Below are 19,736 nucleotides of genomic sequence, written 5' to 3'. Positions count from 1 at the left end.
TTGGACTGGCCAACCAGAATATACCAGGGAAATACCCGGTAGGCCTAAGTATCCATAGGCCATCCTATCTCCCAACTGTTCACCTTTCTATGCATATATCAGGCCCATTCCACGGTTCTATATGATACCAAAAAGGAGAAATAGAGGGAAGATAGATACTAGAATGAAAAGAGAATAGAAGAAAAGTATGTGAGTCAATAGAAGAGGTTGAAGGACCCTTGTGATCTAGGTAGGCCCATGGATGTCCAGTTGGATACTGATTTGAAGGGCATGTGTTATGCTTTATAAATCAATGGGAATGAGAGCAAAGTCACATTGTGAAATGGATCCGATCATCCTGTATAGAGATAGGTTTACCGCAAACAAGAACATGAAAGTATATCTCAAAGGAAGGCTGACTTTGCTTAATTCTTTGTTTCACAATCCCTCTCAGAAGTGAATCAGCTCTTGACCAAAGGTCATTATGAAGTGGCAGTTTATATATTTATATATATATATATATATATATATATCTTTTTCCTTGAAATTAACTCCCCATCAAATGACTGAGTAATCCATTCTCTGTCTCAGGAAATGTAATTGTCATACCCTTGCTATCAGTAGTTCTGTCTGGAACATACTGCACTGTAATCAGGAGAGCTCCAGATATATCATTATACACTACCATGGCCTACAAAGCACAGTGCTGCCTTGTCTCTGTAACCTTCATAAGGTACCATCTGGTTCAGCACACAGAAATATATATCCTTTGACCAAGCTACTAATTTAATGCATCACTGTAATGGGGTTCTCTTTTTAATTATTACCAGGGGAAGTTCTACTGATTGATGTGCTTCTGTCAAATGAAGAAGAACAGAGGTCCATCATGCAGAAATTGCATTATACACTTATAATTACTGTTCTGATCCTTATTAAACACCAACTTTTTTAATGTCCTGTATGTCTCTTACTGTTTTTTTTTGTTCTTAAGGAACATAAAGATTTATGGGCTTATAGGCTAACAGGGCGAAAATCAGTATTTTCAATTGGGCACAAACTTTTGCTAAAAATGTGACTAGGCTACAATTTGTATCTGCTTCCAAATGGTGTGCAAGTTACATCTACATCTACATTTCACAAGTGTGGGTGTACACAAAGGATACCCTGGACATACGATAAGGTCTTTGAGGGTTTTACATATTGGGTTCCCTCTGCTTGTTTATGATCCGGACACTATGCGTGTGCTTATAGTAAATAAAGCACAAACTAAACTAAGCTCTTCAAGTACTCCAACGTCTATTTCAGGCATGTGTTCACATTTGCTTAAAGGAGGAGGTGCTGTTGCTCTTACAGAAATTACTCAGGAGGAGCTTTCAGTCAACAGGAGCACAGGCCCTGGGGTCTAAGCGATTATCTTCATTGGAAGGTGCCTAACGACAACCCCCCATTGTTATTATATCTTTCCTTTTCCATAAACATACATGTAGATGTACTTATCCTGTGTCAGTCACAACAACTTGCTCGAGCTGAACCAAGCCAATAGAATCTTACTATTGACCTCTGACAAAGAATAACAGGTTGATGATCCAATTATGGACGGCTGGAATGAGAAATTAGCCCTTATCTTGGTCATAAATCGCTTTAAAGAAGGAATTTGAAGATTTTTACCTGTGAACAAACACAAGGTGCACTGACTGGACATTACAACATGCAAGTCAAGTTAAAAATAATTGTTTTTCCTGAATACAATAAGCTGTTTCCAAGATAATAGTATTAAATACTAGCTTTTGCAGTGACAAAGTCGGTAGAGTGCTTGCAGTCACTTCCGGGGTCCTTTTATAGACCCGCGCCACCCCGCCGATGACATCACAATGACATCACAAAAGGGGCGTGAATTTTCAATAAGCACAAATAAATGCTAGCGCATCTTCACTATGAAATGCTCTCACTGCCGAAGCAACGTTAGGGAAAAGTTGCTAGCGTTCGGCGCCCAGGATGAAACTTCGCATAGTGAATTGGCGAAGTCGTAGCGCAATTGTGCAAAGTGGTGCGAGATGTGGGAAGCTGACGCTGGCGAAAATTCGCCCATAAGTGTATCTACCCCCATGTCTGTAAATAAAAGGTCCCTCAAGTTTATTGTCTCTATAGTGTTCCTAACCACTATGATGTTTGGAAACACCAACATAAAATCCCTTATAGAATTACCAATGAAGCTCATTGCTCTGCATTTAGCTGAGATGCCCGGAGTAAATGCTTCTTAAAATAAAGTAAAGCTGCTTCCTTACTAGAGGAAGTTGCAGTAGATAGGTCATGTTATTTGGTCTGACTTCAACTTTAACTTGGCCTGAATCTACCAATTCCTCATCTTATGTATCATACCCATATAGTGCTGTTACCTTGCTGGTTATCCCAGGGAGTAGACCAGCAATATACACATTACAGGCCCACCATTCTTTGTTACCAAGGGAATTATGTCTTTTTGCTTTCCCTAGAAACGCAGCGGTATACCTGGAAGGTGGGCAAGACAGAATCGGGAGCATTTACAAAAAAGCCATATACAGACAATATACAGATGGCGATTACACAGAAGAAATAGAAAAACCTGCCTGGCTTGGCTTTCTGGGGCCTATCATTAAAGCAGAGGTGGATGACACGATCATTGTTCACCTGAAGAACTTTGCCTCTCGCTCGTATACTCTGCACCCACATGGAGTCTTCTATGCAAAGGATTCGGAAGGTAAAAATGTGCTTCTCCAATGACTTACATACACCGGTGGCAGAAACGACCCATGTGCCACCAGCCTTAGGTCTGTTTTCCTGCATTCTTTAAATTACAATATTGACAATGTTTTATTTCACAGTAGAATACTTAATTAACTAAATATGAGAAAACAGTGTGCAAATACCAAAAGAAGGCCACAATTAGTCATTTTTTTTTGCATTTTGTTTCCTGTGGTTATAAAACGACCACACAATTAATGCAAGGGTTGGCCTGAAACCTGTGTGACACATGGGTTGACCTGTGGATTGGGCGGGATTAGGCCAACAAATTGCCCTCAGCTTCACAACCGTTCTGCACTAACCCTTCTTCTCCAATGACATCAGAGAAGGGGTAGTTACTGTATATAAACTGGCGGAGCAGGCAGGTCTCACGTTGGGTTAGGATGGGTTAGAGCTGAAAAGTCTTTAAACTTGCAAGAGGAGCACTAATGGTGTTTGCTCTTGCACCCCTTAGCACGCTAGCACTTGCATCCCAGGAAAATGTGCAATTTTATTTTATGCAATAAAAGGCACTAAGTTTGCCCAGGAGCAGTAACCCATAGCAACCAATCAGCCTGTAGCATTTACTGGTCACCAGTTTAAAAGCAAATATCTTTTTGGATGATATGGGTTACTGCTCCTGGACAAAGTTAGCTCCTTTTATTACATATGGAGGTTAGTCTTAGAATTAGTTTTCATTTGCCTTTTCTGTTGTTACTATAACAGAAAAGTATAACAGAGAAAATAAAAATAAAAATTGAGATCGGATCCCCATTGGATAAATGGCAACGTGTACATTTTTTTTTTTTTTTTTTATGTCTTTCAAAACTTTTAATATGGACCATATTTTCTGTTGACTTTTTTCTGTATAATAAAAAAAACATTTTGGCAACTTCCCAATTTCCCAATAGCTATGCTATTAACATGCTTCTAATGTTACTTCTTCTTCTAGGGGCTTTTTATCCAGATGGAACCAATAAGTCTGATAAACATGATGATGCTGTTCCTCCGGAGGGCCAGCACACTTACACCTGGATAGTGAAGGAGCAATATGCACCTACTGCCGAGGACCCCAACTGCCTGACCTGGATCTATCATTCCCATATAGATGCCCCCAAAGATATTGCAAGTGGACTAATAGGGGCATTACTGACTTGTAAAAAAGGTAAGAAAAATTGGAAGCCATTTAGAATATACAGTCTTTTTCTGAAATCTCAAGTCTTAAATGTTAAAATGCACTGTTCATTTATATTATGGTTTTTTTTCAACATTTGAAAAATTTTGTGTAGGTTGTGTAGGTGTTTTAGCTGTTGTATTATTGTCCTCTTATCTGTCCCACTGACCTTAAAGTAATACCATAAACTAATAAAATGTCTGGGATTCCCCTCTAGAGGTTAATAAACAGCAAGGCACAGTCACCTTAAAGGCACATACATGTTTAGCTAAAATAAGGTCTTATCTGCCAGAAAAAAACAATGTAGATTTAGGACACGATTTATTATTGGTACGATTGCACTCTGCCAACAAATGAGGACTAGGAGATTAGGCCACAATGTATTCCAGATTTAGGGGTATATTTATCATATAGTGAAGTTAGAGTCTGCTAGCATGAAATACCGCCTCTCCATTCATTTATATGGGATTTTTAAAGGCGTAAATATTAAATGGTGAACTTTCACTTTCACCCTTTGAGAAATATGCCTTTAAAAATGCCATAGAAATTAATGAAGAGATGCGGTATTTCACTCTAGTGGACTGTGGTGATCTCTAACTTCACTCTTTGATAAATATACCCCTTAGACTCTAGAACAGTGATGGCAAGAAACATGTTGCTCACCAGACCCAATGGATGTTGCTCTTAGTGGCCTCAAAGCAGGTGCTTAAACTTGAATTTTTGGCTTGGAGGCAAGTTTTGGTTGCATACAACCAAGTGTACTGCCAAACACAGCCTCCTGTAGGCTGATAGTCCACTTAGGGGCTAACAAATAGCCAATCACAGTTCATATTTGGAACCTCCAGTAACTCCTCAACTCTTTTTAGATTTGAGCATGACTCATGGGTAAAATAGGTCGGGGACTCCTATGCTAGAAGATGGGAGAGCCCTCCTGGGAACTAACTAAGTCCATGCTATTCAGATATGTGCTGAGCCTGCTGAATTGTTGTTAAGCCCCTGAACAAATAGTCGAGTGAACCATTAAGTAAATAAAGAATTAAAGGCTTAATGTAATAAAGGGTGCCAAAAGGGCCTGTTCTTGAGTGCAAGGAGTACATAGACAGTGTGTTAAACATGTATTCTGGTGAAAATTATAGGAATGAGAAAAAGAACAGAAAATGTATTTTTGGGGGTGGGCTGAAAATCAGATAGTAACTGGAAAAGGTGATTGTCTTAGGCCCATGGAGGACTTGACGGGAGGCCATTTGACTTAAGAAAGGGAGAATTGGCAGATGTATGAGGTGGACCTTTATACTGAGTATATATTCCTTGTGGTCATCTGCTTTATTACTTGTTCAGGGACAATGGACATGTCTTTCAATCGAAAGGACGTTGATAAAGATTTCATTCTGATGTTTACTGTGATGGATGAAAATCATAGCTGGTACTTGGAGGAGAACATTGATACCTACTGCTCTGAGCCTGGGACTGTAAATTTGGAGGATGAAGATTTCCAGGAAAGCAACAAAATGCACGGTGAGCAATCACAATCAGACCAAACGTAGCTCAGTAGGAACTGTGGCTAGTTATAGGCTTTTCTGGGTCACTGGTGATCTGTGGGTCTGCCATGTCAGCCTTGCATCACTGGAGACCAATGGGAGGCCTGGCTGCATATGTACTAAATGACTGTTTTGCTAGAACTGGGAGAGGGCCATTGGGGGATGGTTGTTCCCTGTTCAGGGTCGGATTGGCCCACTGAGATACCAGGAAAACTCCCGGTGGGCCCAGGTGTCAGTGTGCCCTCATGCTGCTAAACATTTGGCCTATTTCATGGCCATTCCCTATTTCTATGAGAACAAAGTCTCTAAATAGATGGAATAATAGATTATAGTATGTAAATAAAAGAGACCAGGAGAACAGAGGTTGAGTGAGGAGAGGAAGAAAATAGGGTGGCCCCAGGTCTAAGGTTTTTTGGTGGCCCCTGGTGTCCCAGTCCGACACTGTCCCTGTTCATAGGATTTGATGCATAGATGTAGGAATAAAATGGATCAGCTTGGGCAGGAGAAAGGCATGTAAAACAGGCCAAGTCAAGGTTGAACTGAACAGGTCAAGAGATAATGGATCAAACAAAGAACACAGTACCCAAATCATGTTTCTCATGTTGATGCTGGGGTTGTTTTCCCAATATTACTCAATGTAGATAACTCACTAAATAGAATCCATGGTCCAGGTGCTCCAGGCCCTGATCCTCAGCTTAAGGAGTTGAAAACCATTAAATATATAACAGTATGGGCCTCTCGATACTCCCGGAAATTGACAAGGCCACAAATATGAAAATAAAAACTTTTATTGAAAAATATTAAAGCATAGGCATTGCCAAGGGCCCTACACATTTCCTGCATAAGATATGTACATAAGAATGTTTCTTATTTTGGATATCTTATGTACATTCCAAGTTGTTTTTGATTAAATTGCTGATCCTGTTTTTATTGCTGTACATATTTTGATCTAATGGGTATTGTCTCTGTAAAGGAACAGTAACACCAAAAAATGAAAGCATTTTAAAGAAAATACAATATAATGTAATGGAGCCCTACATTGGCAAAACCAGTGTGTTCACTTCATAAAAACAATTATAGTTTATATAAACAAGCTGCTGTGTAGCCATGGGGGCAGCCATTCAAGCACAGGATACACAGTAGATAACAGATAAGTACTATTATAGTTTATATAAAAAAGCTGTTGTGTAGCCATGGGGGCAGCCATTCAAGCACAGGATACACAGTAGATAACAGATAAGTACTACTATAGTTTATATAAACAAGCTGTTGTGTAGCCATGGGGCAGCTTTTCAAGCACAGGATACACAGTAGATAACAGATACGTACTACTATAGTTTATATAAACAAGCTGCTGTGTAGCCATGGGGGCAGCCATTCAAGCACAGGATACACAGTAGATAACAGATAAGTACTACTATAGTTTATATAAACAAGCTGCTGTGTAGCCATGGGGGCAGCCATTCAAGTACAGGATACACAGTATATAACAGATAAGTACTACTATAGTTTATATAAACAAGCTGCTGTGTAGCCATAGGGGCAGCCATTCAAGCACAGGATACTCAGTAGATAACAGATACGTTCTGAAGAATCCCATTGTATAGTACGGAGCTTATCCGTTATCTGCTGTGTTCCCTGTGCCTTTTCTCCTTTTTCAGCTTTGAATGGCTGCCCCCATGGCTACACAGCACCTTGTTTATATAAACTATAGTTGTTTTTCTGAAGTAAACACACTGGTAATATGAGTGCAGGGCACCAGTACATTATATTGTCTTTTCTTTAAAAAAAAAATTAAATTTTTTGGTGTTTTGGGGATTTTTCTGTGGCCCTGTGGATTTTCTAGAGTGCTGGGTGACCCACATTTGATTGTTTTCCCAACATGCCTCAGTTAACCATCAAAATCACCATTTAGCATTTACTGGTCCTCCATTGCTATGAGTTATGAGACCCGGAGCAAACTTTCTTACCTCCTACAACATGACCTCCCCTTGATGTTTAATGTTTTCTCCAGCTATCAATGGCTTCATGTTTGGAAACCTGCCTTCCTTGAATATGTGTCTGACTGACAAGGTGTCTTGGCATTTGTTCGGAATCGGCAACGAAGTTGACATCCACTCGGCCTATTTCTATGGCCACACTGTCACCAACCTGGGTCACAGGACTGACGTCATCAATCTGTTTCCCGCCACGTTTGTCACGGTGGAGATGACGCCAACGTCTGCAGGAACATGGATGCTAAGCTGTCAAGTAAATGACCACATACAGGGTAAGAATATTCCATGCGCTGAACTTCCTATGGATGGTGCAATTATATATTTATTAGGGATGCACCAAATCCACTATATTGGATTTGGCCGAACCCCCGAATCCTTCACAAAAGATTGGGGCGAATACCGAACCAAATCCTAATTTGCATATGCAAAAAAAAAAAAAGTCATGCAATTTCCCCTTCCCATCCCTAATTTGCATTTGCAAATTAGGATTTGAATTCGTCCGGCCGAATTCGAATCCTGCTGAAAAAGGCTGAATCCTGCCCGAATTCCGAACTGAATACTGGGATCGGTGCATCAATAATATTTATTTTTTTCTCATTGATTAAAAAACGGTCAATTTCCATTTTATATTCCCATAGCGGCTTGTGGTATCTTGGGAAAAGAAAGAGATGACATTTGTCCTGCTTAGCAAGGGATACCCTGATATCTCTGTCATATATTATATTGCTCATTAGCCTCTCACCTACTTACCATATCTCCCCTCCTTCTCTATGTGAACAATCACAACCTTTGTCTCTCTGTTACTACACATCCTGAACACAAATAGCCTCTTCAATATTTAGCTACAAATTGTATTAGTCCCACAGTGAGGCTGCTAGCTTATGAACCCTGCTAGGGGCTGCAGAAATCCTTGTTCCAGGTAAACACAGTGGCATGATGGGTAAAAACTAGACCCTTAGAGTCACAATGAAATTGCCTAATGGGAATATTAAAAGCTGTAAATTTGTTTATTTTCCATTTGCTTATCAGAAGGTGTTTCTGGCTTACCCTGCAGTTTCAGCCTTGCCTAGACTACCATTGTCTGAATCCAAGATGGACATAAGCTTTTTTTTACCACCTCTCAAAGCTCCTATTGTGTTTGTAATACCATTCTAAGAATCTAGTGTGAGCATTGTTTTAAAAGTAAATGTTGTGTTGCATGACATCACATGACTAAATCACCCACTAGAGCCAGGGCCCGAATTAAAGGGAAACTGTCATGAGAATTTTTTTTCTCCAAAATGCATTAGTTAATAGAGTTGCTCCAGAAGCATTCTACACTGAAATCCATTTCTCAAAAGAGCAAACAGATTTTTTTATATTTAATTTTGAAATCTGACATGGGGCTAGACATATTGCCAGTTTCTCAGCTCCCCCTCAGTCATGTGACTTGAGCTCTGATAAGTTTCATTCACTCTTTGCTGCAAGTTGGAGTGATATCACCCTCCTCCCCCCAAGCAGCGTAACAACAAAACAATGGGAAGATAAACAGATAACAGCTCCCTAACACAAGATAACAGTTGCTTGGAAGATCTAAGAACAGCACTAACGGTCAGTCCACACAAGCAGATTCGGGGAGATCACCTCAGAGACAAATTGCCTCTTCTTCGGGGGAACAATCTCCCTCAACTGTCTTCCCCCTGCCCTCCGCTGGCTAAAATGAAAATCGCCTGCGTCAATGCAGCGCTTTGTTTTCTGAAGTCGCCCGAAGTTGCCTCACGAGGAACTAATCTACCTGAATCTGCTTGTGTGGACTGACCCTAAATAGTAAAATCCAGGTCCCACTGAGACACATTCAGTTACATTGAGTAGGAGAAACAGCAGCCTGCCAGAAAGCAGTTCCATCCTAAAGTGCTGGCTCTTTCTGAAAGCACATGACCAGGCAAAATGACCTGAGATGCACCTACACACCAATATTACAACTAAAAAGCTGGTTCAGGAATTTAATCTTATATTGTAGAGTGAATTATTTGCAGTGTAAACAGTGTAATTTAGAAATAAAAACTACATCATAAAAATCATGACAGATTGCCTTTATGAACTCACAGGCAATGTACTTACAGGTATATTTGTAACATCCCTCCCTACACTGTCTTTCTCCAATAACCCCTAGATATGGATATCTCTTGCCCATTTCCCTGGCCATGTCCCCACCTACTATATACTATGCCCAATATTTCTGCTCATTCTGTCCATGTCCCCACCCACTCCACCCCTTTCCCTGCCTTTTGACATCATCACCCACCTCTATATGACATCACAGTCCACTCCCCGATCTGAGGCTGTCAACCCTAGGTGTGGCCAGTCTAACATGGCTGTAAACGTTAGTTTCCAGAACATGTTTTTCTTTTATGCTGTACAGAGACACACACCACAATTCTATTCCAGCATAAGTATTCCCCTGTAATAAGCACAATTTTAGTGGAAAAGATGATGGTATTGTGGCCCTTTAATGATTAAAGGGCCACAACTCTATGTTTTACCAACACTTTGTTCCTCACAATTTCCAGGTACCAACACAATATTTGATCTTTGCTGTAGTCAGTGGCTTAACTAGATGTTACTGGGCCCCACAGCAAATTAATTTTAGGGCCCCAAGCATATCCACAGGTTGTGCTGTTCTACCAATAGATAATGAAAATACTCATTATTTGGGCCTTGTGGGGCCCCGTATACCCCTGCAATTGCAGGGTCTGCTTCCTCTGTAGTTACGCCCCTGGCTGTAGTTAACGAAAGTAACCAAATCTTGATAGCCATGTGCACTGATGTTCCTCAGTTTTGTGGTTCCTAAAAAGGTATTGTCCATAGATTAACATTAACCTACAAACATGAATGTTTTTATGGACCTGTGTAACAAATAAAGTCATTTTTCTAAAAGGCTAATTATTCTGCTTGCATTTTTAGCTGGGATGCTGGGGCTGTACCATGTGGAGACTTGTGGACAGGTTCCTTCATTTGTGATGTCTGGAAAGATCAGAAACTACTTTGTTGCTGCCGAAATGGTGCTTTGGGATTATGGGCCTACAGAAAATGACGAGTTCCATTCTGAGCCTTTGGATCAGCCAGGCAGGTAACCAACTTCTATCATGCTTTTCCATTGAATTATATTCATTATTTGGTTTTTATCTGGTTGTCCTTTATTTTGCAGTGGACCCAGTATCCAGTCAAAGCAATATATTGGCCATTGGGAGCATCACCAGGGTGTGTTTACCTCATAGGCACCCAAAGGCCCACACCTAGGCAGGCAGCAGCTTTAGGGAGCAGACCTTGGTTGTCTATATGGTATCATCTGACATTGACGTGGTCCTCAGAGAAGGGTCCATGTTGGCCCAGTCCAACAGATGGATCAGATCTGAGTGTAGGTTGTCAACTGTATTTATTTCAATGGGTGGCCAGGTGAAGGCTTATTGGAACACGATAAATCCAATATTGCACTTACTCATTTTGACCAAAGAAGATCAGAGCTTGGGCAGTAGGAATTGCTATATCTTTGCAAACTCTATAGTATTTTAATAGTTGCAACTTATTAGTTTTATACTTCCAGATTCAGGTTTAGAGTAGGGTTTGAATGGGCTCATCGTTAGTGCTAGCAGTGGTAGAGGAAAAAACATTTGTTTTTACCTGCCTAGGCATGGGCCTTTGAGTGTATGGCATATTTCTCAAAGCTAGGAGGCGCCACTCTGGCCACAGAGACAATTTAAAGGAACAGTAACACCAAAAAATGAGTGAAGTGTTTTAAAGTTATAAAAATATAATGCAGTGTTACCCTGCACTGGTAAAAATACTATGTTTGCTTCAGAAACACTACTATTGTTATATAAATAAATTGCAGCTTAGCAATGGGGGCAGCAAAAGGCTCAGGTTACACAGCAGATAGCAGATAAGCTCTGTAGAACATAATGGTGTTATCTGTTATCCTATATTTAACCTGTGCCATATAGTCTTTAAAACATTAAAACACTTTCATTTTTTGGTGTTACTGTGCCACATAAAAGAAAGTTGGATAGCAACAATAGTCATGCAAAAAAAGTTCCTAGGGGTGCAAAATTCGGGTTATGATTGGCAATTAGTGATGAGCGACTCTGTACCAAAAATTTTCCAAACGCATTGAAGGCAATAGGCGTCAAAATTTTTTTTTTCTCACTCCAAATGCATTAAATTCATTGGCCGTTTTTTTTCTTATGGAGACTTTTTTGTCTAGGCAACAGTTTTGCCTTGACGACTTTTTTATTGCGGCAACATTTTTCGCTGCAGATTTTTGCCGCAGTTTCACCAAAAAATTCACAGATGGGGAAATGCGTAATTTCTCAGCGAATCTATGCCTGGCGGAAAAAATGCACTCATCACTATTGACAATTGGTAGCCATTATGTGGACCGGCAGCCTGCAGGAAGCTCTGTTTGGCAGTACAGCTGGTATTTATATCATTAAAGCTTATCTTAAAGCCAGGAATTGAAAAATAAGCATCTGCTTTGATGCCTCTGAGAGCAACATCCAAGGGGTTGGTGAGTAACATGTTACTCATGAGTCACTAGTTGGGGATCACTGCTATAACCCATTCAATGCTCTACAGCATTGACTTTACAATGTCCAGAGGGTAAGCTGTTGTCTCTCTGATAACATGTAGATCTTGGCAAACTCCATTTATCTTTTGCAGCAATTCAGCAAAGTATTTCACGGCAAACAGTGAAAGAATAGGAGGTAAATACTGGAAAGTTCAATACACAGAGTACACAGATGAAACCTTTAACTATAAGAAGGTCCGCTCCGACGATGAAGAACATCTTGGAATACTTGGTAGGAGTCTGAACAAACTTTCTTTATACCTATTCTTGTTCCCTGCATATTTGTAACTAAACGAGGGGACATAGCTATGTCATAAAATGGACTATCTTGCGCCCCCTAGCTCTCCAAAAAAGGTATCCCGAACTTAAAGACAGGATAATAATATTGTCAAATGTTCATCTCGACTAGACATACAAGCATTGTGCTATTATCTACCTTCCAAAATTAGATTTTCCAAAAAAGATGTAAATTGGTCTGTGCACCTGACCCACACTGGTAACACCCATTGATACCCCTGATTTACCCAAAACTGCCCATTTTTGGGTCTGCGATTTGGAACTATCCCGCGAAAAACTGGACCATGGAGAACAGGGCTGCATCTGGAAAGACCCAAAGTTGCACCCATGCTAATGAAAAGCACCCTGTCTGACATACAAGACTGTTACAAGTAGACTTACATATTTTTAGGTGGAGATCCACATCTTACCACTCCGTATGTGTCAGGAAGTCAAAGCATCCTATGTGACATTCGCCTTAACGGGGTTGTTCATCTTTTTATTAACTTTTAGTATGATATAGACATGGGGTCCCCAATCTTTTTTTTTACCCGTGAGCCACATTCAAATGTAAAAAGAGTTGGGGAGCAACATAAGCATGAAAAAATAATCCCTGGGGGTGTTAAATAAAGCCTGTGATTGTCTATTAGGTATGTGGCCTGGCAGCCTATAAGTGGTTCTTTATGGCATTACACCTGTTTTTTCTGCAGCCAAAACTTACCTCCAAGCCTGGAATTCAAAAATAGGCACTTGCTTTCAGGCCATCCAAGGGCTTGGTGAGCAACACTCCAGAGCCACTGGTTGGGGATCACCGATATAGAGAGTGATATTCAGAGACCATTTGCATTTGTGGTTTTTGAGTTATTTAGATTTTTACCAGCAACTCTCCAGTTGTCAATTTCTAGCAAACTGGTTGCCAGGATCCAAATGACCTTAGCAACCATGCACTGATTTGAACACAAGACTGGAATATGAATGAGAGGGAGAAACAAAAAAGTCATTTTTGAAAATATTTGAAAGCTGGAAACTTTCAAATTGATTGAAAAACTAAGAAAAAATTAAGGCCATTTAAAAAGTTGATTAGAATTAGCCATTCAATAACTTTAAGATGAACCACCCCTTTAATAACTTCTGGTTTTGGGGGAGGCTATTTCTTTTTCACAGCACAGTGCTGCCATCTTGTGGCTCATTAGCTAAACTCAACTCCTGGAGTTTTAATCTGGCTCCCAATATACACAAGCATTCAGAAAATAAGTGATCCCTAGTAGGAATGCATGTCAAACTTTTTTAAACATTAAGGAGCTTATTTACTAAAATAAAAATTCTTCAGAGTATTTAAATAAAAAAAGTCTGACCAAACTAGAATCCACAATTGAACCTTATTTATTATTTCAAAAAAGCACAATTTTATTGAAACAGGGACAAACTCGGTAAAACCGTGCAAAAGCCCGAATCGTGTGATTTTTTTCTGGAGTTTTTTACCGAATTGCTCGATTTTGTTTCGGGCTTTTTCCCGAAAAGCCCGAATTTTTGGCATTTTTACCCGAAAAGTCCGTAATAGTCGGATTTTTGGGCTAATTCCAGCGAGACCACAGAAACTTCCAAATAGGATAGGGACCTCTCCCATTGACTTATATACAGGTCTAATATGCCAGGTTTTTGGATTCTGACTTTTTGCAGTATCAGGCTTTAATAAATCCTGAAGGTTTTTAACGTTTGGACTAACCCCCTGAGTAAAGGGAACTGCTCATTACAAATGAAGTATATTTCCCTTTAATTGCCTTTCTTTGTGTTTTAGGGCCAGTCATCAAAGCTGAAGTAGGAGATACCATCACGGTTACATTTGCCAACAATGCAGACAGAGAATATAGCATTATGCCCCACGGGGTGTCCTTTATGAAAGACTCAGAAGGAGCTGAATATTTAGATGGTAAGTCATACAATGCAAGGCTTATCCCTAAACGAAATAATAGGGATGCACTGAATCCACTATTTTGGATTCGACCAAAACCCCGAATCCTTCACGAAAGACACGGCCGAATACCGAACCAAATCCAAATTTGCATATGCAAATTAGGGATGGGAAAGGGAAAACATTTTTTACTTCCTTGTTTTCTGACTTTTTTCCCTCCCCGCCCTGAATTTGCTAATATTCGGATTCGGATTCGGTTCGGCTGGGTAGTGAAATTCGGCCAAATCCAAATCCTGCAGAAAAAGGCCGAATCCCGAATTCGGTGCATCCCTACTTAACAACCAGGCTGGGCTTTACACTTTCCATTTAAATGTCCCTAAAGGATCTGTGAAATTAGGAGCTCGTGTGGCCCCGGGTACCAGTTTCACCTACACATGGACAGTCCCTGAGAGTGTTGGACCCACTGCTCATGATCCCCATTGCCTGACATATCTCTACTACTCAGCGGTTGATCCGGTCAAAGACACGGCTTCAGGCCTTGTTGGACCTCTGCTTGTCTGCAGTAAAGGCACCCTCAATCAGGATAATACCCAGGTACCATTGATATAGGTATAGGATCCATATTCCGGAAGCCTATTATCCAGAAAGTTATGAATTACAGGAAGGCCATCTCCCATAGATTCCTTTTGAATAAAATAATTCACATTTTTAAAAATTATTTCCTTTTTTTCTGTAATAATTAAACAGTTCCTTGGATTTGATCCCAAGTAAGATATAATTAATCCTTATTGGAGCCAAAAAAAGTCCCATTAGGATTAATTAATGTTTATTATGGAAATATCCCTGATCCGGATTCTGGATAACAGGTCCCATACCTGTAAAAAAAAGTTGCATTTAGGAAACGATATAATTTATTTACTGATGATAGTTGTAAATAATTTGGGGGTAATATCCTGTATGTTTGGTGCATGGGGTATAGGATAAACCCCTGTGCGGTAATTTACATAGGAAATAATGTAGTAGAATACAAGGATATCAGAAGTCACCAACGAATTCTGGAATTTAAGGACTTTTTATTCCACAGATGGCTTCCAAAACCATATAATGGCACAAAGCCATTGGAGCATTATAATGTTTTCTGAGCAGGGGGCGCATTATTCCTCATAAATGAGTGATGTCACTGATGTACAATTGTAACGCAGTGGGGCTCATTTATTAACAAGGCCACAAGGGCTGGTTTCTCCTTGAATTATAGCATGCAGAAGCAAATCTAAGAGAATCCACTTAAATCCTACTTTTCTGTACCATTTGTGATTAATAAACTACATAATGAACATTGACTCATAGGTCCATGTCTGTGGCTTTGCACAGCCTTATCGTGGAACCTGATGATGTCACTACTCGTGCAGAGAGCTCTCCTGAGGTCACTGAATGCTCTCTGTGCATCCACAGTTCTAATTTAGATGGGGATATTATAAAAACCAGGAAATACCATATAGCAGGGGTCCCCAAGCTTTTTTACCCATGTGCCACATTCAAATGTAAAAAGAGTTGGGGAGCAACACAAGCATGAAAAAGTCCCTTGGGATGTCAAATAAGGGCTGTGATTAGTTATCTGGTTGCCGTTATGTGGACTGGTAGCCTACAGGAGACTCTACTTGGCTCTCTACTTCGTTTTTATACAACCAAAACTTGTTTCCAAGCTGGGAATTCAAAAATAAGCACCTGCTTTGAGGAAATTGAGAGCAACATCCAAGGAGTTGGAGAGCAACATGTTGCTTGTGAGCTACTGGTAAAAAGTCCAGCCCATTATTCACAATATTCCATTGTATCTAAGTTGCCAAACACTGGATTGAACTAACCCCTAGACCTAGATCAACAACAAAAATCTTTTTTAAAATCTATTGTTTTGAATCTGACGTATGTGAATATGTTGTATGTGCCGGCACAATTTCTTTCTGGGTGTCTTTTTGTAGAAAATCACTGATATTGAAACAAATTCCCTTGAAGCAAATACTTAGGCATTAATGTCAGTTTCTACTATAATGTGGAATCATCTGGACATGTGTGTCCAGTATAAGACTGGGATACCAGGGACCCACCAGAAAACCTTAGACCCTAGGAGGCTTAATCTCCACATTAATTTCCCTCTTCCACTCTCTCAGCATCCTTATTCTTCTAGTCCCTTCTCTTTATCACACTTTTCCATAACATCAGCTAGACCTCAGAAAAGCGGAAGGACCAAGATATAGGTTTAAAAGGCATAATGAAAGGGCCCACTGGAATTTTCCAGTCCCTGCTACTGGGGGGGGGCGGCAGGGCACTGATGTGTCACCCCCGGTGGGCCCTGACCCCTCCAGTCCAACCCTGGTCCCTGCATTGAAGAGACCATGTACAGCAGCAATGAAGGTACACCCTGCTTTCAGCCTTTACCCTAAGTGGAATTAATACATCCCTAAGTCTGTACACTTAGTCCCTACTCTGGGCAATTACTACCCAGGATCTTAATCCCACTGACACTCCTCGTAGGAGCCTCAGGCTGCTCAGCTAAATAGCCTGTCTATTTGTCACTCCTAGAGTGAACTCTTAAGGTGAGTAGCCTATCCTTACTAGACCTGACTTGTCTAGGTTCCACTTGAGCTCTGCCTGCCTGCCCAGGCCAGGGCTTACACAAAATGGACCCTGAGCACATGGCTGCTTAGGCATATATACTTTGGCACAGTGTCATCTGCTGGACACTGGTTGAACTACAAGGGGGTATAGCTGAAGGCAGGATAAGGAAACAAGTCTCCCTCCCAACTTTACTTTAGGACCTAGTTTAGGAGTTTATAACACTAGGGGACTGCCTATTAAAGAGAGACCAATTTACCAGTCCCCTACACTAATATTGTAATTTGTATACAAGACAAGGCAAAACAGATGCAAAATTATACTTTCCCTTCATAATTGATATCTGTTACGTAAGGGTATAGGCTTTTCCCTGCTAAAATGAAACAATTGTTGCTGGTATTTTGTTAGGAACAGAAATCCTGACACTGTAATTGTACTTCTTAACCTCAGTGCCTCGGTTATTCTAACATCTATACATACTGATATTATAACTCCAATCCTGTCTTCCTCTACACATTTTATTTCAGGTCCATGTAGATAAGGAATTTTACCTTTTGTTCACGGTCTTTGATGAAAATTTAAGCTGGTACCTGGACGAAAACATTGAGATGATTCCGGATTCCTCCATTGACAAAGAAGATGCTGATTTTCAGGAGTCAAACCAAATGCACGGTAAATACTGTTGTGTTTCAGATATTACTCTTACTAACTACATATGTGTTTTCTACTGGTTTGCCTAACCAAGTTCAAGTTCATTGGGAATATAATGGTGAGAGAGAACCAAACTATGTTTATGGAGATTCCCCCGTGAGTCCCACATGACTTGGATGGATTCTGTTCTCAAGCTAACCTTGGTCACTAGAACCCTGGCCTTAAGGCAGAACCACCTTTATGGCTCTAAGAGCAGTTCTTTGTTTTTGTTGTGCTGTGGAGTGATATCTCTATTCTATCTCACTGGTAACCCCCTTTCATTTCCATATGAGTATTTTCTCATGTCATATGTTCCCAAGTCTCTAAAACTTTGTGATTCCTTTGTTCAAGGTTCTGGCTCTTTGTGAGTTCATCTTTTATCTCAAGTGGTATCTGGTAACTAAATTTTCACGACAATGGTACAAACTTATATGTGCCTTAGAATATCCTTCATACTACTTACTAGGAGGTGCACAATACCTTATTTCAGTAGTGGTCACATTTCTTGTTTATGGTGATATAGCATGTGGGCACTTATTATAGACTAGTCCTAAAGGCATTGTTACCCTTTGAAAATTGGTTGGACACAATACATAGGGATGCCAGGAAAACTCTGGCTGGGCCCAAGCATCATATGACCCTCCTTCTCACCCAATCATCTATACTGTGGCCATTCCCCATTTCTGTATGAGACCAAAGAGAAGAAATGGAGAGAAGGATAGATGATGAAATCAAAGGAGAAGTGATTAAGAGAATAAAGAAAGTAAGTAGATAGAGGAGAAAAGATACTTTGGAAAGTGGGACTGTAGTCAAAGGTTTTCTGGTGGGTCCCTGGCATCCCAGTCCCACAATGAAATTTTGGTCAAAATAAAGTCTCAGTGAACAGTGGAGAAAGTCATCCACCTGTTAAAGAACAATGCAGTGTGAAATGATGTAACAATTGAGCTTTTATGGACAGCCAATCATGGGCCAGTAAATGTTTTTTCTTTATTCTTCTTTAGCTGTGAATGGATATATGTTTGGAAAACTCCCTAGCCTGTACATGTGCCTGCTGAGTAACATATCATGGCATTTGATGGGACTTGGCACAGAAATTGATATACATGGCATTTACTTTGAAGGGAACACGCTTGATCTTGGAGGAATGACCAGAGACACTGTTAGCCTTTTCCCCCATACATCACTCACAGCGTACATGCGCCCAGACCAACCTGGTATGTAAACTTAACAGATTTGCCAACTGGGGGTTTCCACCATCGAGGGTTTTCGTCTTGGCAGTCTTTGAAGACAGTCTTTGAAGACAGTCTTTGAGCATTGAAATTCATTTTTCAAAAAACAAACAGATTTTCTTATATTTAATTTTGAAATCTGACATGGGGCAAGACATATTGTTTCCGAGGTACCCTCAGCCATGTGACTTGTGCTCTGATGAACTTCAGTCACTCTTTACTGCTTTATCGCTAACATATTAACATAAAAGGTTGCATTGTTATGTTAATTTTTGCAAACTTGGAAAATATTTAATTTTAAAATCTGACTGGGGCAAGACATGTTGTTTCCCAGGTGCCCTCAGCCATGTGACTTGTGCTCTTATAAACTTCAGTCTTTACTGCTTTATTGCTAGCATATTAAAATAAAAAGTTGCATTGTTATATTAATTTTTGCGAACTTGGAAAATAAAATAGCTTGACAACAGTATATACAAGCCTGACAGGTTTTAGCTGGTGGATTTTTTCATTTAAATTTGAAAAAAAATTTTTTTAATTGACTGAAAAATTTGGAATTTTGGTTTCAATTTTCTCTCTATTAATTGGTAATTTCTATGTAATGTCTCTCTCTTGGTGTATAAAACATTAGAATAAAAAATACTATAGAAATATTCTAATTTTTTTAATAAAAATGTACAATACTTGTTAAAAAAACATGATACCAAGATCTGTTTTTCTCATTAGGGGGATTTGAAGTGAGTTGCCAGACCACACATCATTATGCTAATGGAATGAAGCAGATTTATGTTGTGGCTACATGTAATGATTCTTATACTGAGCGCCAGTACGGCACTATGAGGACCTACTTCATTGCCGCTGAAGAGCTAGAATGGGACTATTCTCCTGACAGAACATGGGAGCTGGGAAAACATAACTTAACGGAGGGCGAAAACAGGTAGGAAAAAATAGTTATATGGATAATCCAATTA

The 19,736-nt window shown here is 39.9% G+C and overlaps 1 protein-coding gene across 1 annotated transcript in view; it reads left to right on the top strand.

Moving 5' to 3' along the window:
- hephl1.L (hephaestin like 1 L homeolog) overlaps positions 1-19,736 on the top strand; it is a 42,340-nt gene that overhangs the window by 7,872 nt on the left and 14,732 nt on the right. Inside the window, exons 2-12 of the mRNA XM_018247778.2 lie at positions 2,472-2,716; positions 3,692-3,904; positions 5,252-5,428; positions 7,466-7,720; positions 10,392-10,557; positions 12,144-12,283; positions 14,126-14,257; positions 14,622-14,833; positions 17,377-17,521; positions 18,541-18,753; positions 19,492-19,702. Coding sequence (XP_018103267.1) covers positions 2,472-2,716; positions 3,692-3,904; positions 5,252-5,428; positions 7,466-7,720; positions 10,392-10,557; positions 12,144-12,283; positions 14,126-14,257; positions 14,622-14,833; positions 17,377-17,521; positions 18,541-18,753; positions 19,492-19,702 — 2,109 coding nt within the window. The remainder of the gene's footprint in view (positions 1-2,471; positions 2,717-3,691; positions 3,905-5,251; positions 5,429-7,465; positions 7,721-10,391; positions 10,558-12,143; positions 12,284-14,125; positions 14,258-14,621; positions 14,834-17,376; positions 17,522-18,540; positions 18,754-19,491; positions 19,703-19,736) is intronic.

Source organism: Xenopus laevis, chromosome 2L, assembly GCF_017654675.1.
Source record: "Xenopus laevis strain J_2021 chromosome 2L, Xenopus_laevis_v10.1, whole genome shotgun sequence".
In the NCBI taxonomy this organism is placed as follows: Eukaryota; Metazoa; Chordata; class Amphibia; order Anura; family Pipidae; genus Xenopus; species Xenopus laevis.
This window is presented reverse-complemented; position numbering and strand designations above follow the sequence as displayed.